General features: G+C 36.5%; 1 protein-coding gene across 6 annotated transcripts in view; it reads left to right on the top strand.

Moving 5' to 3' along the window:
• Window positions 1-16,956, top strand: part of npas2 (neuronal PAS domain protein 2) — a 74,822-nt gene that overhangs the window by 43,022 nt on the left and 14,844 nt on the right. For all 6 annotated transcript variants that reach the window (XM_077241206.1, XM_077241209.1, XM_077241205.1 and 3 more), the window contains exons 2-4: window positions 14,753-15,159; window positions 15,297-15,353; window positions 16,191-16,345. In XM_077241206.1, coding sequence (XP_077097321.1) covers window positions 15,086-15,159; window positions 15,297-15,353; window positions 16,191-16,345 — 286 coding nt within the window. In that variant the 5' untranslated portion in view covers window positions 14,753-15,085. The remainder of the gene's footprint in view (window positions 1-14,752; window positions 15,160-15,296; window positions 15,354-16,190; window positions 16,346-16,956) is intronic.

Below are 16,956 nucleotides of genomic sequence, written 5' to 3'. Positions count from 1 at the left end.
ATATACACAGACACCATATTAGGAAAAAGGGGCGGGCTGATGCTGACCGATTTATTACACATCCAGAAGAATACATTTGAGTTGTTATAGGCTCTGGTATTATGGAGCATTATAGGAATAAAGTTGTGACAAAAAAAATTATCAGGGAGGATAATCTGAGGGGGGCAAGTGCACTTTGAATGGGCATGACGCCACTGCGTCCCACATCTGCAGTGCGAAGATGGATTTTGTTGAAACAGATTTTACTGGTGACTGCCATATAGTAGTGCCTTATCAACTGAATTGATCAGTTAAACTTAAGAACTTATAGGCCACATGATGATGCATAAAAAAATGTCCCATGAAATCAATTTATAGAAGAAATACCACCTCTTTATGGAAAAGATTGTTGCTTTCAAAATTGTTTTTGGAAGATAGGCTACATTTAAAAATGCAGATAGCTTCTGTGTACGGATCTACAATGCATGTCATAAAATGTGTTTAATAGTGGATAATTTGACGCGCTTCCGTGTCTGTTATCTACGGATTCTGTTCATGTGTGCCCAGACATTTTAGAAATCTCGACCTGCTGATGTTTTACGGCCATCAAACCTATATAGCCACATATGGTTAGGACATATTAAAGGACATAAACCGTGATACAATATGGATTTTGGCCATATTGCCCATCATTTATTTCCTGCGTGACCTGTAAAGTCAGGTCCACAAACCTCTTGCGTATTGTTTGGTCACACCACAAGGTGTCACGGTGGCCTCAATGCTTCAGCACTGCCACTCTGAGATCGATTGCTATGTCTTAGGTAAAACACGCCCCCCTCATTAGCATACAGAGCAATAAATGTATAAATAAATAAATGTAGACATAAATAAATGTAGACATAAACAAATGTATACATAAATAAATGTGAAAATAAATAAAATAGAAATTAAATAAATAAATGAAAAAACTAAATTAAAGTGGAAAAAAATATAATTATACATAAATAAGGAAATAAAAGTATAAATTCTCATTTATTTATTTATTTTTACATTTATTCGCATATTTATTTGTTTTATTTATTCATTTTTAATTTCTGCAGGTTTGGTCCTCCATAAAACCATGTTCCCGTTCGCCATCTCAGAGTCAGCCTTCTAAAAATCAATTAACATCGTTAGAAAGGCTTAGAAAAACTTCAGTGGAGAAAGGCATATAGTTCATCATAACATCGTAATATACATCATACACATAATTCACCTGCTATATTGCTGGGGTAACCTGGCTTCTCTTGAGACTGCCCTGCTTTGCAGCATAGTTAATGATATGCTAAAGCCCGCCGGCCCGCTGACGGGATTGGTTACTTGGTAGTTTGTGACATAAGAACAGTGATTTTAAACCGTCTTTTTGAGGATGTCTTTTTTTCACTGCAGTTTTAAGGAGAAAATACTGAGCAATGGTGTTGACTTATGAATTTGCATGGTTTGTCTTAAAGCATAAATTTACAACACCACGTACATATAAACAACATTTAAAAACTTGATTTTCACTACACAAGTGGTGACTTTTTTTTTTACCACAAAAATTTGTCTTTAAGACAATTTTTGATATGCATTCTGCACTGTGAAAAATTTAACAAAATACAGTAATTAGTAGCATTGATCAAACATTTTTTATTTTAAACAAAAATAATTTTATGCAGTCTATTTTATTTGTTATATTACTGAATAGGGTAAATATCCTATAATTACTTATGCCCTTGATGGCATAACAACAATGGCATAGGTATTTATTTTGTTTTTTTTGCGTAACTTTATAATATTTAATACATTGAAAAGCTTTTTATTTACGCACTACTGTTGCACTTCACACACACACAGATCTTTGAGGCTATACTAGGGAAGAAGTGTCATAGACTCAAATTGTTTTCATAAAATAATGTAATTATATTTGCAATAACCCTATTTGTAGCCCTAAACCTTACCCTCACAGAAACCTGATAATATTAGTGGATGTAACGTAAAACATGATGGTCTCAGTATTTGCTCAGAATTGCTAGGTCTCAGCATAGTCAGGGCATTTTGGTCTCCAAATTAGCAAACAAGTGCACACCTAAACCTATTCAGGCCTTTTGGGCTCAGTAATGCTCTTTATCCCAGATGTGTTAACTACATATATCAGCATTTGTGTGTCTATTTCCCTTAGTCTGTTAATATTAATTTAGTGTGCTTTGTTGGCATGACACCCAACTATATATGCATCACCCTGTTGGGAGCATGTGTAGATTAGTGCCACCCCTTAACATTGATGCACGCAGAAAGTGCAGACTGTATATTTTTTTTATTAGTTGGCAACTTGAATATACAAGTGCACTTATACACTGATTGAGACGGAGCCAAGGCAGATCAATCACCGTCCTTCATATTAATGTCTTTCTCTCTCTTTTGTGCATTATGGTAATGTACGGTTCACTACAAAAGTTTGTGGTCAGTACGATTTTTTAATGTTTTAGAAAGACTCATCTTATGCTCATCAATGCTGTTTTTATTTGATTTTAAAAACCCGTAAAAACGGTAATTGTGAAATATTACAATTTAAAATAACTGTTTTCTATTTGAATATATTTTTTTTTAAAAAGTCACTTATTCCTGTAATGGCAAAGCTGATTTTCAGCATCATTACTCCAGTCTTCAGTGTCACATGATCCTTCAGAAATATTCTAATTTGCTGCTCATGAAACATTTCTCATTGATTTGTGCTACTTAATGTTTTTGTAGAAACCGTGTAAAAATTTTTTCAGGATTCTTTGATGAAAAGAAAGTTCAGAAGAACAGCAATTTTTTTTAATGAAAATCTTTTGTAACATTATAAATGTCTTTACCGTCTCTTTTTAATTAATTTAATGTGTCCTTGCTGAACAAAAGTATTAATTTCTTTCAAAAAAATGTCTCTGATCCCAAACTTTTGAATGCTAATGTAACTCTTTTAAGCTATAAAGTCCATGCTTGTGTTTATATATTGGACGTCATTCATGAAGCACAAGCAGAAGGAATTTCTGTCTGTGTCATTTGTAAAACCATGCATAAATTGTTGCACTCAATTCCGTTTGAGCGATTTGTTCTTCTCGTTTCATGAACGAGGCCCCCGTACACGCATCTCTGGGCTAATATCACATTAATACTCCTGTATAGCACTGCTCCAACATTTTGCTGAAGCTGTGTGTATTTTCCTGTTGCTGCTGTAACATTCTCGAGTGATTCCAGCCCTTCCGGAATTCTCCTGGGGCCTCTATCAGCTCTCACCCTGACTGTGACCTTTGGCCTCTTTCTGAACCCAACGTGTCCGGTGTGTGGGTGTTTATATTAGTGAGTTCAGGTGTTTGTAAGCATGCGTGCATTTATGTGTTAATTTATCCATGTTTAAGTGGGTGTTTGTGAATAGATTCATATTAGTGAGATAAATCATGGCGAAAGAGTCTTATGAAACTCTTATGATACTGAGATAAAAAGATAATCTCCTCACTGACCTCTGTACTCTGCATTTGTACTCTGTTATATTATATGTGATGTGTGTGCATGTGTTCCTTGTAGGCGACACACGAATGGATGATTTTTGTAAACCACATTTCACACATATTAGTTTAATTTGTCTTATGTTTATTTGACAATTGACAATCCTGTTCACATTTTGTTAGTTTGTTTGTTTTCTTAACAAATCATGTTAAATTAAAAAAAAACTGTTGTATTTGTGTATTTGTATTTGTGTTGTCTTTTATGTCAAATACTTACATTTAAACAATTACTTCAAAAAGTCTGAAGCTGTCTAAACTGCTAAATGAATCTGTTAGTAACTGCACTTTTATTTATGTTGAGAGAATTTGTGAGCGTGCGCACTGAACAAAATTCAGTGGTATCTTGTAATTGAAACGCCACCGATTGGCCATTGCATTCATAAGCTCAACAGAAATGTGTGTGATTGGTTATAATGTTCAATGCTGCAAAAAAATTGTAAATTTGTAAAATATAATCTGATCTACACTTTTTTTTTAAATTCACTGTCTAATTCCACCTTAATCGCTTAACTTGTAATAGATTTAGTTTAAAGTGCCCTGTTTTATATGTAAGTGGTAGACCAGTCAAAAGACTGGGCCATCTAACCAATCAGAGCAGAGCAGGATTGTGGAAAATAGGGGTTTAGAGGGTCTGAATCTTCGAACAAACTGTTTTCAGACTCTTTGAGAAATGTGGTTATGTGTTTTTTGACCTTGGATGCACACAAACCTTTTGTAGAAACCTTGTTCATTTTGGTGGCATTTTTGCCCCAGCCCTTGATTTTTATTAAGTTGTGAATATTTATTAGGAGTGTTTGAAAGTTGCTTATGCTGTCTACTCTGTACTTTACACAATGATTGTTTTTTTTAGTGTCTTTTGTTTGTGTTCCTGACAGAGACAAAATGAGATATTCAGGTCTTTCTGCATGGGAGAAAGATTTTCTCTTCTTTCCTTTGTGGCTTCCTTTATGTGGTTCACTTTTTCTGTTCTGTCCTCTTTTATGTCCGTAAACTTTTCATAAACAATTTATTTGTGTTTTATAGTGCTGTTTGCTGTGTGGATAAAAAAGTAGCAAATTCACACAGAGAAGAGCCATGTGTTAGAAAGTGAGATGCTGCAACTCAAACTAAGGAAATTTATATTGAAATGTATGTGTTGTCATGTCATTAAAATGAGAAGCCAGTAATCTTTTCTCTAACGGTTGTATAATTTTCATTATTAATCTTGAAGTAGTATGCTGCTGACTTGGGTTCAGCTGAACTTAGTTCAAATGTTTCCTGAGTTAATGCAATTTTTTTATAGCCCTGAGTAGTAAAAGTTTTAATTATTAGCACAGAGTTTCTGTGTATTATTAACAGAGAGTTTGCTCTGAGTGATTGATGTGTTTAACTCTGCTGTGCTAAAGATTTTGCTATGTGCCTTTGTTTTGCAGAGATCTAATTCATTCTGATTTTCAAACTGTTTTAAGGGTTTTCTGTGTGGGGTTTTGTAGAGTTTGATGCTTTACTATTAGAATGTGTTTGTATTCATTTTTAGCAAAGAGTTTGCTGTGTTTATTATTAGCAGAGTGTTTTGTGCAAGTTTTACACCTGTTTGGAAGACTTGATTCAGATTGATTAATCGCTGTGTGCACTTTGTCAAATATTTTGAAATAAATATGATCAGGGTTCGGTCTTGGAACTGAGAGTTTTATTAGGCTATCAGCAAAGAGATAGCTGTGTTCATTACTTGCAGAGTTTGCTGGGTTTATCATAAGAGTTTGTTTATTACTGCTGGGTAGTTTGCTGATTCATTATAGGCAGGCATTTTTCTTTGTTCATCAGAATGATTGCGGTGTTGAATAATTATTGCCATATAATTGGATTTGTTATCATCATACTTTGCTGTTCATTTTGAGCAGGGGAATTGTTGTGTTCATTCTCAACAGATTTGTGTTTATTATAAAGAAAGTGTTTGTGTTAATTACTGGAGATGGGTCACTATAGTCAACTAGATGAATAATTGTCCAACAGTCTTGTCAATTAGGGCGTTTGAGTTTTTTTTTTTTTAAAGAAAATAATGCTTAATTAGCTTGGTTTGTTGTTAAGGCATTAAAGGGTTAGTTCACCCAAATATTTAAAAGATTTCATAATTTACTCTTCCTCATGCCATCCTAGGTGTATACAGTCATGATCAGAATTAATGGCAAAATCGCATTATAAAATAAATGTTTTTCTACAAAACACGTTGGCCACAATTATTGGCACCCCTAGAATTTTTTAAGAGTAAAATATCTCTGAAGTACACTCACCTAAAGGATTATTAGGAACACCATACTAATACTTTGTTTGACCCCCTTAGCCTTCAGAACTGCCTTAATTTTACGTGGCATTGATTCAACAAGGTGCTGAAAGCATTCTTTAGAAATGTTGGCCCATATTGATAGGATAGGATCTTGCAGTTGATGGAGATTTGATGGATGCACATCCAGGGCATGAAGCTCCCATTCCACCACATCCCAAAGATGCTCTATTGGGTTGAGATCTGGTGACTGTGGGGGCCAATTTAGTACAGTGAACTCACTGTCATGTTCACGAAACCAATTTGAAATGATTTGAGCTTTGTGATATGGTGCATTATCATGCTGGAAGTAGCCATCAGAGGATGGGTACATGGTGGCCATAAAGGGATGGACATGGTCAGAAACAATGCTCAGGTAGGCTGTGGCATTTAAACGATGCCCGATTGGCACTAAGGGGCCTAAAGTGTGTCTAGAAAACATCCCCCACACCATTACACCACCACCACCAGCCTGCACAGTGGTAACAAGGCATGATGGATCCATGTTCTCATTCTGTTTACGCCAAAATCTGACTCTACCATCTGAATGTCTCAACAGAAATGGAGACTCATCAGACCAGGCAACATTTTTCCAGTCTTCAACTGTCCAATTTTGGTGAGCTCTTGCAAATTGTAGCCTCTTTTTCCTATTTGTAGTGGATATAAGTGGTACCCGGTGGGGTCTTCTGCTGTTGTAGCCCATCCGCCTCAAGGTTGTGCGTGTTGTGGCTTCACAAATGCTTTGCTGCATACCTCGGTTGTAACAAGTGGTTATTTCAGTCAAAGTTGCTCTTCTATCAGCTTGAATCAGTCGGCCCATTCTCCTCTGACCTCTAGCATCAACAAGGCATTTTTGCCCACAGAACAGCCGCATACTGGATGTTTTTCCCTTTTCACACCATTCTTTGTAAATCCTAGAAATGGTTGTGCGTGAAAATCCCAGTAACTGAGCAGATTGTGAAATACTCAGACCGGCCTGTCTGGCACCAACAACCATGCCACGCTCAAAATTGCTTAAATCACCTTTCTTTCCCATTCTGACATTCAGGCCTCGTTCACACAAAAAATCAGATTTTTTTGCAAGGCCGTTCACATTTCCAATTAAATGCGACCTTTTGTGATCTCCTGTGTGAATGTGACCGTGAATTGACCCAGAAGTGACCTGCAGGCGCAGAAGAGTACTCAACGGTCAACGATGTCACTTGTTGTTTGCGGAAGTAGCTAAACATGGCCTAAATACATTTTCTAAATAAATAGAGCTGTCCCCCCCAAATATTAATTAAATCAGAAACCTCGCTTCCCTTCCATTGACTGGTCTCAGCATCGTCCGCCATAGTTGTTGTTTATCTTCTCATTCCCGCCTACTTCAACGCAGAATTATGACGTTTGTCGCATATCAATGACGTGCGGGTCGGATACATGTGACCTGGCCGTTCAGATTGAAGTCGCATTTCAAAAGATCGGATACATATCGGATTTGGACCACATACCCAAGTGGCCTGGGTCGCATTTGAAAAGATCGGATCTGTGTCGTTCAGACTGTCATGAAAAGATCAGATACAGGTCGCATAGGGGCAAAAAAATCAGAATTGGGTCGTTTCAGCCTGCAGTGTGAACGTAGCCTCAGTTTGGAGTTCAGGAGATTGTCTTGACCAGGACCACACCCCTAAATGCATTGAAGCAACTGCCATGTGATTGGTTGATTAGATAATTGCATTAATGAGAAATTGAACAGGTGTCCCTAATAATCCTTTAGGTGAGTGTATATTCCCATTAATACTTACCTTCTTTTTAGCACACCCTTGGTGACTAGGAACATGAAATTGTCTAGCTATGACTTCGTGTTTCACAGGAGTTAAAATATGAGGAAACACAAAGGCCAAATTCCCTTAATCATCCATCACAATGAGTAAAACAAAAGAATATAGTTCTCATGTGCATCAAAAGATTGTTGAGCATCACATAATAGAAAGTGGCTGTAAGAAAATAACTAAATACTTGAAAATCCCCATTTTGACCTTCAGGGGAAGAGGAAGTGTGTCTATATTGTCTTAAATGCACGGCGAGGAGGAAAGTTTAAGTGGCCAAAGACTCTCCAAGGATCACAGATGGAGAATTGCAGAGATTAGTTGAGTCTCGGGGGTCAGAAAGCCTAAAAAATATATATCAAACAACCCCTACATCACCAGTTGTTGGGTGTCAAGAAAAATCCTCCTCGCTCCTCCAAAAACAAACTCCAGCATATTCAGTTGTCAGAGTCAAACACGACCGGAACTTCAAAAGGGGGACAGGGTTCTGTGGTCAGAAGAAACTAAAAAAGGGCTTTTTGGCAGCAAACCCACCAGATGTGTTTGGTGCAAACAGGGATAAAAAGTACCCCATGTCTACGGTTAAATATACTGCTGGATCTTATATGTTGTGGGCCTATTTTTTTGCTGGAGGTCCTGGACATCTTGTTCAGATACAAGGTACCATGAATTCTATTAAATATCAACAGATAGAAAATCTAAACCTGATTACCTCTCCTAGAAATCTTATAATGGGTTGGATCTTCCATCAGGACAACGGTCCAAAACAAACATCAAAATCAATACAAAAATGTGTCACTGAGCACAAAATGAAGCTTCTGCCATGACCATCCCAGTTCCCTAAACTGAACCCTATAGAAAATGAGTAGGGTGAACTGAAGAGAAGAAGCACCGACATGAACTTGTGAATCTGAAGGATCTGGAGGGATTCTGTATGGAGGAATGGTCTCTGATCTCTTGTCAGTTGTTCTCCAAACTCATCAGGCATTATAGAAGAAAACTCAGAGCTGTTATCTTGGCAAAAGGAGGTTGCAAAAAGTATTTAATAACAGGGAGCCAATAATTATGGCCAGCGTGTTTTGGAGAAGAAAAAAAAATTAAATTGTGATTAATAACCCCCCCTCACTTTCAATTCTTTTACTTCAATGAAAGGTTCAATTTTTGCTTTTTTTTTTAAATTAAAGATCAAAAGGATAAACAATGCAGTGCAGATTTATTTTTTTCAGCCATTTTTGATTCCATTATTTCTGAGCACCACTGTATGACTTTCTTCTTTCAGCTAAACACAATCTGAGTTATATAAAAAATATCCTGGCTCTTCCAAGCCTTATAATGTGAGTGAATTGTAACTGAGATTTTGAAGCTCAAAAAGCGCATCCATCCATCATAAAAGTAATCCATAAGGCTCTGGGGGGGTTAAGAAAGGCCTTTTGAAGCAAAGCGATTCGTTTTTGTAAGAAAAATATCCATATTTATAACTTTATAAACTATAATCACTGGCTTCTGGTAACGGCCGAACGCAAGTTAAGTTCCGGCGGAAGAGTGACCTCTGGCGTATGCATGACGTATTGATTAACGCGAAGCACAGAGGACAGAGCAAAACAAAACACCGGTCATGAATTAGAAGTCTAAAAAGAGAATTTTTAAAGAGAAATGTTGGGGGATTTTGATATAAGAGAAGAGGAGCTTGAGTTTGTTGCCCTGTTTGTTTGAACCGCATGATCTACTCTCACCTAGGCTTACCCTACTCCTACAGTACATCCTACGTCATACCTCAGGTCAGAGGTCAATCTTCAGCTGAATCTCGACGTCACGTACGACCATCACCATAAGCCAGTGATTACAGTTTTTGAACTAACCCTTTAAAACCTACAGCTGTAAACGTCAAGTAGAGCTGCACGATTCTGGATAAATTGAGAATCAAAATATTTAGTTTCAAACAGAGGTCACAATTCTCCCATGATTCTGAACAGACACCTAACCAAAATAACATGTAATTTACTAGAGGTTCTGACTAAATGTTAATTTTCAGTTTATTTGAAATGTTTAATCTGAATTAAATATTTTTTTAAATGGTTTGAATTATATATTTAATTGATCACTCAAATACTTTTGTGATTAATATGAATATTTGTAACACAGAAATAGCAATACTGTGTGGTTGAAAAGACCTGTTAAAAAGAAAAGCTGTTTCATACCTGATACTGATATATTTCATACATGATAACTGTGGCAGATTTGTATGTTCTGCTGTGATTTTGTCAAAAACTAATTGTTGTCATTTCGGAATGAAAGCGCGTGGGTGTTCAAATCGAGATCACAATCTTTTAACGATTAATCGTGCAGCTCTAAAATCAAGTCATTTTTAATAGTATAACACATTTCACAATACACATTGCTTTACAGAAATTCATATAATGTTTATAATACCTTTAAGACGTCATGAAATAGACGTCAAGATAGTATATTCTTCTCTGTGGTGAAAAAGAAGATTTTTCTCCATTGTGCATTGATTGGATGGTTGGATGGATCATTGTGGTTTGCTATTGCTGTGATCTCATGTGATTGACAGGTTGTCCTGCCCTTGCGCAGAGAGGGGAAGTTATTTTGATTAAAAATCGAGGGCACATGAATAATAAAAAAAAGATGTTCACCATTTACGGATAAGTCATTTATAGTATATACGGCAATATTCCTTAAAAAATTAAGAATTGTCCATTTTGATTTAATGGCTAATTTTTAACATTTAGCCTAGCAGTTTAGAGCACATGCAGAGACAGCGCCACTCTATTTCTTGCGTCATAAGAAATTGCATTTTAAGACAGTTTGTCAATTTAACAGTTTGTCTTTTGCGCCCTGTTCTTATCTGTTGTACTACTTCCATGCTCTAGACACAATAACAATTCCCATCATATAATATCCTGAGAATTTGCTGTTTATTATTAGCAGAAAGTCTGCTGTACTCAGCATTAGCCGAGAGTTTGCTACATTTTGTCATTGTGTTCCTTCGCTTTCATCATCTTTTTCAATTTCATTTTTTAATGTGAATTAAATATGAAACTGTAGTTCAAAGGTTTGAATTATTTGTCAGACACACTTACTGTGGATTAGTCTGCAAACTTGGACAGAACACAATGTCTGTGTGCGTGTGAGTAATCTGTGTGTGTGTGCACCTACTGTATGTGCTGTATTTTTAAGAGTTGTGGAGGTGCTGTATTATAATTCCATCCAGTTATACTAAATCTTGCAGCTTCTCATTTGTGCTTGTCTGGTCATTATCACAGGTTTGCTGAAACTATTCTTAACCAACTCATTTATGGTAAAAATCAAAAAGAATCTCTCTCTCTCTCTCTCTCTCTCTCTCTCTCTCTCTCTCTCTCTCTCTCTCTCTCTCTCTCTCACACACACACACACACACACACACACACACACACACACACACACACACACACACACACACACACACACACACTTTCAGAAATACTTTCTATACCATTACTTTCCATTACAACCTAACATTTCTAAAGACACTGAATATTTTTCTTTTCATTTTGTCCTGAAATATGAACTTTGCCTTTGCCATTGGCTAATCTCACAGGTCTGTCAGTGTGATGTTTTGCAGAGCGAAACATGTTTTAAGATAGTATATAAATGAAGTGTGTGTTTGTGTGAATATAGGTCAGTCATTGTCTGACACACACCTCTTCTCAGCTGATAAGAACTGTCAGATTTATGGAATTATATCCACAAACCACAGTTGAGATGTGACGTGTGTGTATGTATGTGTGTATATATATATATATATATATATATATATATATATATATATTCATTCATTATCATTGTCTACTAGTTGTTCAGGAAAACTGTTTTGAAAATATAGATTTGTGCATCCCTAGTTTAACATCTGTTAATTATTTTTTCTGCTTGTATTATACTTTTCCATTTATATTCATTGTGTAGGTGGCGCTTCTTACCAAATTGACTTACATTACTGGAAAATGTCCAAACAAGCAGCCAAACATAGACAGAGTTTGTTTTACTAGACCTTTAATCACAGTGCATCTCCTAACAAAATAAAAATGTATATTCTAACTAACTTAAATGTATGACAACAAACCTATGTTTGGTTTAAAAACTTATCCTCGTAATAACTGATGAACATCTGTGTCATTCAAATCAGGAATCAGTTTGTTTGTTTTGTAAAATCAACTGTTCTGTTCTTTTGTATACTATCTATGTATGTTTCTGACCCAATCTCTTGAAATAAGTTTATTTTGGTTTTCGCATCGACAACATTTTTTTAACAGTTTGGTAAGAAAAAAATGAAATCAAGATATATTCTTTGAAAACTACTGAATGTTATCTAAAGTAAATTCATCTTGTTTTAAGTATCTTTTTAGTAGTTTTGTCTTATTATCCCATAAAAATATCTATTGATCCATTCTCCTAACCGCTTATCCTATAGTGTCACAGACCAAGCGTAAGCCAAAAAAATGTAAATGTATATATATTTCCAAGTGCTGTTTGATAAGTTGTGCAGTATTCTATCTTGTTAGTGGATTTGCACGAACACACACACACACACACACACACACACACACACACACACACACACACACACACTCACACACACACACACACACACACACACACACACACACACACACACACACACACACACACACACACACTCACTCTCTCTCTCTCTCCATTAACTCTCTTTTACACTCTAACTCCTCCTCTCTCTCCCCCACCTTTTCTCTTTCTTCTTTGCTGTTGTGTTGGTTTATGAGCTTGGTATAAAAGATGTTTCTAGGTCATGGCACTCCTTGCCAATGCAACATTTCCTGAGGGCTGTGCCAATGTTGCATCAACACTTAAGCCTAGGTGTCATCACAATATTTCTTGTGCACTTTTCTTTACTTTGTCATTGGATATTGCATTAAACATGTCAGTTTGAACCGTTTACGCTGCAGTCTGAAGCAGGATTATTGACTGGACTAATGTGGAGATCTACAGCTGATTTGTATGCAATTACACTTGAGCTAAAACTGCTCTGATACACCCAAAATCCTCATCATTGCAGAGGTTGTCGTGAGAAACAAGTAGGCAGTTATTAAATGAGACAGGAGTGTGTAGGTCTAGATGATGAACAGGTTCTGTATTGCTTCCACAGATTTAGGGGTGAGATAATGATGAAAATGTATCAGTTTTGGAAGCACATTCCATATTTTTGATGTTTCATATACTGATTCTACACCTTTTCACTGTGAATGTAAGGGAGATCAGGGGCAATTGTAACCTTTTACTTTAAAAAAGTAAGACTTACAGATTACATCAATTGAAACACTTGAAAAATTAAATCAATTGTAATTGAAAAATTAATTAACTCACTATGCCTCCAGTAAGACGACACGTCAAGCTAATATTTAGCTTTAGTATTTATTCATATTACTGATTATTAGTTTGCAATTTTATACAAATTATTTTAGCTGTCAGGAACAATATGTTTAGAGTTAAGGTCTGGGTGGGATTTTTCAGTTGCAATTATGTGAAATATATGTTTTAAATGAATATAATAATTTTAACAATATATTAATCAGCTGACAAGTTTTTAGCTGTGTACTTTTGGTTGATTTTTTATCACGAAGCACACAGCATGTGGTGTCTCTGCAGGCTTTGCTGGACATGTATCTGGAGAGGTGCCAATGTTTTATTCATTTGACAGAGAGGGAGAGAGAGAGTGCATCTAAATAATGTTGGTGGTCTTTTTTCTAATTCATGCATTTAAACAGAATTTCTAAATATTGTTTAATTTTAACACTCTTTAAAAAATTCACTAATTTGACCTTTTTTGTCGATTATATACAATACAGTTTGCAGCTTCATGAAGAGGGAATGAACAAATGCTCTTTTTTTGTGATATTTTCTTTATTGTTTATTATTGTTAAATCAAAGTTTGTGATTTGTGCCAGGTATTAATGGGGTAGTTCACCCAAAAATTAAAATGTTGTCCTCATACAGGTTTGGAACAACTTGAGGCTGAGTAATGAGTTTCTTTGTTCTGTTGAACACAAAATAACTTATTTGAAAGAATGTTGGTAACCAGATAGTTGATGGGCTCCATTGACTTCCATAGTATATATTTTTCCTACTATTGAAGTCAATGGATACCATTAAATGATGACAACATTTTAAGGTGCATTAAAGGAGGTCTAGTAAGTGATTTCTGAGAAAAGCTGTTGAAAGTGGATCGGACTGAGCTTCAAAACACACTTGTAGCCAATCAGCAGTAAGGGGCGTACACTCATGAGAGGGGAGGTGCCTGTGCTGCATAGAGTTTCGGTCTGTGAAAGCGCTATATAAATGCAGTCCAAGATAGGGGTGTTTTCCTTTCAGAATAGGGGGGTGTTTGTTTTGGTGATTTCCAATATCAACTGTGTTTCTCTTCTTACTGCACCTTTAAAGCAGGGGTGCTGATTTTCAACCAGCAGTTACAATATCAGTAGTATATTCTCCATGTTACCTGCACCGTGATCTGCTGGTTTATTTGGAGGCGAAAGTCTAGTGGATGACGCAAAACCGTATTCAAGAAAAATAAAAATATACTTAAAATTATGTATTTTAGTTGGCATGGTGCGATCACATGACCAACCTGGTGGTACTAAAGCCCGGGACACACCAAGCCAACATCAAAGAACTAGCGGTGACGAAAGCAAACTGTGTTGTCGCTTCTCATCGACTGAGTCTCTGCCAAAAAGCGCACTTGAACACACCAAAATGACTAAAGGCGACTGAACAGCCAATAAGAGTTCTCTCACCAACGGCCCGATGCCTAAACAACATGCTGAATTGACCCAAAAAATCCTGACGCATCCTACTAGAGCCAATGGTGTGGCAGAAACCGAAAAAACTAAGCCGTCCGACGCTCAAAAATGGCCCAACATTGCCTGACCGCCGTCCGTCAGCTTGGCTTTTCCCAGCATTTAACAATACCAGACAATTTTAGCTGCAGAGTAACTGAATCAGGATAAAAACGATCATAAATACAGCCAAAAAACTGAAAATTAAAACACCCTTTGTGTTTTCCTCCACAGGGTCTACGGTTTCCACCACTAACTTCATGGAGAGAGAACGAAGTTCTGCAAGTGTCATTAGCAATTTTTGGCTGGATATCGATTAACGATATCTTGATGAAAAGCCAGTTTTTGGCATTCAAGGACTGGCTAGCCGTAAGGACATAACCTCAGCGTCTATCGGCTGCCAATCATCAGTGGGGTAACGCCAGCGGCAAGCCATCTGAGATTTGGGAGTAGTGGCTAACCACTAGCATTAGGTGGTTAAGCGTGTGGTGTCTATTAGAATTTCTGTGGATTGTTTTAAGTGTAGAAAACGCGAATGGGACACGCCAGCCTTCACAGACGGCCTGAATGGGAGAAGGAGTGAGCATGGACAACCTTTCGGAGTTTGGAGGCCTTTGTCCGTCCAGCCGGAGGGAATGGGAGTGAGTCCACACTAATGTCACAATATGCTTCTCCTTTTTGTCCATTTATAATTAATTTGCAATGTTTTATTGTTCTGTGAGATTTTGATGGTGCCAAATAGTAATTTTAAATAGAAAACATTTTCCTCCGCTTGCAGCACAAGCAGCTGTGTGGATGATTTAATGGACGAAGATGAGAAGGACAGAGCAAAAAGGTCTGTGTGTGTATTGCTCTTTATAGTGATAGTACACACATTATTGTGTGATTATGTTGAATAATAAAATCCTACATTAGACTGTAAACCTGCGAACTTTAATTGTGCCCAGGGACGTTTAAGAAATCACACCTTTAAAAGCTCTTCACACTTTCACTCAATACAATACATTTTACTTGTGAAAGAGTGTCTAGGGCTGATATAGAGAGAGAGAAAGAGAGTAATGAAAATAGGAGATAATGGAAGGGGTTGAAAGAGTTTTTTTGATGGGTGAATGCATTATTATTATTATTATTATTAAAATTAGGGGGGAAAAGTGTTTTTCTATAACAAACTTCAATCCAAAAAAAGCAATCTGAAAAAAACAACGACCTCACAATATTTTTTGTCAGTTTGCATGACATTGTGCACAGGTGTTTCCAATTTTACTTATTATGTCATGTTGGAAGTGTATAAACCATTAGCTGAAAGCGTAAAATAAATCATTATCCTCAGTTGTAATTGAAATGAAATTGCAAAATTGTTGAAGGTGAATATAAGAGATACGGATGCGCAGAACAGAAATGTTTGTAATTCTCTACTGTTATCTGAGATCCTCATGAGAAAGCATACACATACACCATCATCACCACCACATACAGACATTTTCTTTTTGATTTGTAGTTTTAGAACAGAACATTTTATTTGTGCATAGTCAGCATGTGTACATGCAGTTTTAATTCATGCATTTTCTTACATGCAAACCAATACACAAAGACATACACAAACATTCCCTCTTCCATCTCTAATTGTCTGAAGTAATGTGAGTGTCATTTCTTTCTGCTCATCTCTCTACAGGGCGTCCCGTAATAAATCAGAGAAGAAGAGGAGAGACCAGTTCAATGTTCTCATTAAAGAGCTGTGTACTATGCTGCAGGGTCAAGGTCACCCCCGCAAGATGGATAAATCCACCATCCTGCAGAGGACCATTGACTTCCTGCAGAAACAGAAAGGTCAGGGAAAAATCATGTTAAAATATTCAGAGTTGCCCCCAATCTATGAAAAAAAAGAAAAAAGTAGTTTGATGGAAGTTTATGTTGGTGTTTCTTTCCCATTGCCTTCATTTGTTATATTAATTATTTCATTTATTTATTTAGGAAATTTAAGAAAATGCAGTAAAAAGAAAAAAGCAGAATGATACCCAGCTCAAACCATAGCAGCAATCTGCTATAAATATGTTATATTTAAAAAAACATCATGTATATGTGTGTGTATTAAATAAATGTATTTTATTGTAAATGTCTAAATATTATCATCCAGGACAAATATTTGCATATATTTGAAATTGTTGAATTCATTTATTTAGCTGTCACTCACTGTGTCTCTCCACCTCACACGAGTGATGATCATTTTATCATTTCCACAATTGATTTAAAACATTGACTCCGTTTTATTTACTCGCTAATGCCAAGGTTTACACACATTTGGCGAGTATTAATTTTGGACCCTGGTTTGAAGAACAGAATGCTTTTTACTTGGGAGGAGCAAACTGCTGCAAGCCCCTAGGGGTGTCACTACCAACACCTTTGAGTGCCAGAGGCTGCTCTGTGATGGGCCCAGTTCC

The sequence above is a fragment of the Siphateles boraxobius genome, unplaced genomic scaffold (genome assembly GCF_051911475.1).
Source record: "Siphateles boraxobius isolate OS27281-9 unplaced genomic scaffold, OSU_SipBor_1 24, whole genome shotgun sequence".
Taxonomy (NCBI): Eukaryota; Metazoa; Chordata; class Actinopteri; order Cypriniformes; family Leuciscidae; genus Siphateles; species Siphateles boraxobius.
This window is presented reverse-complemented; position numbering and strand designations above follow the sequence as displayed.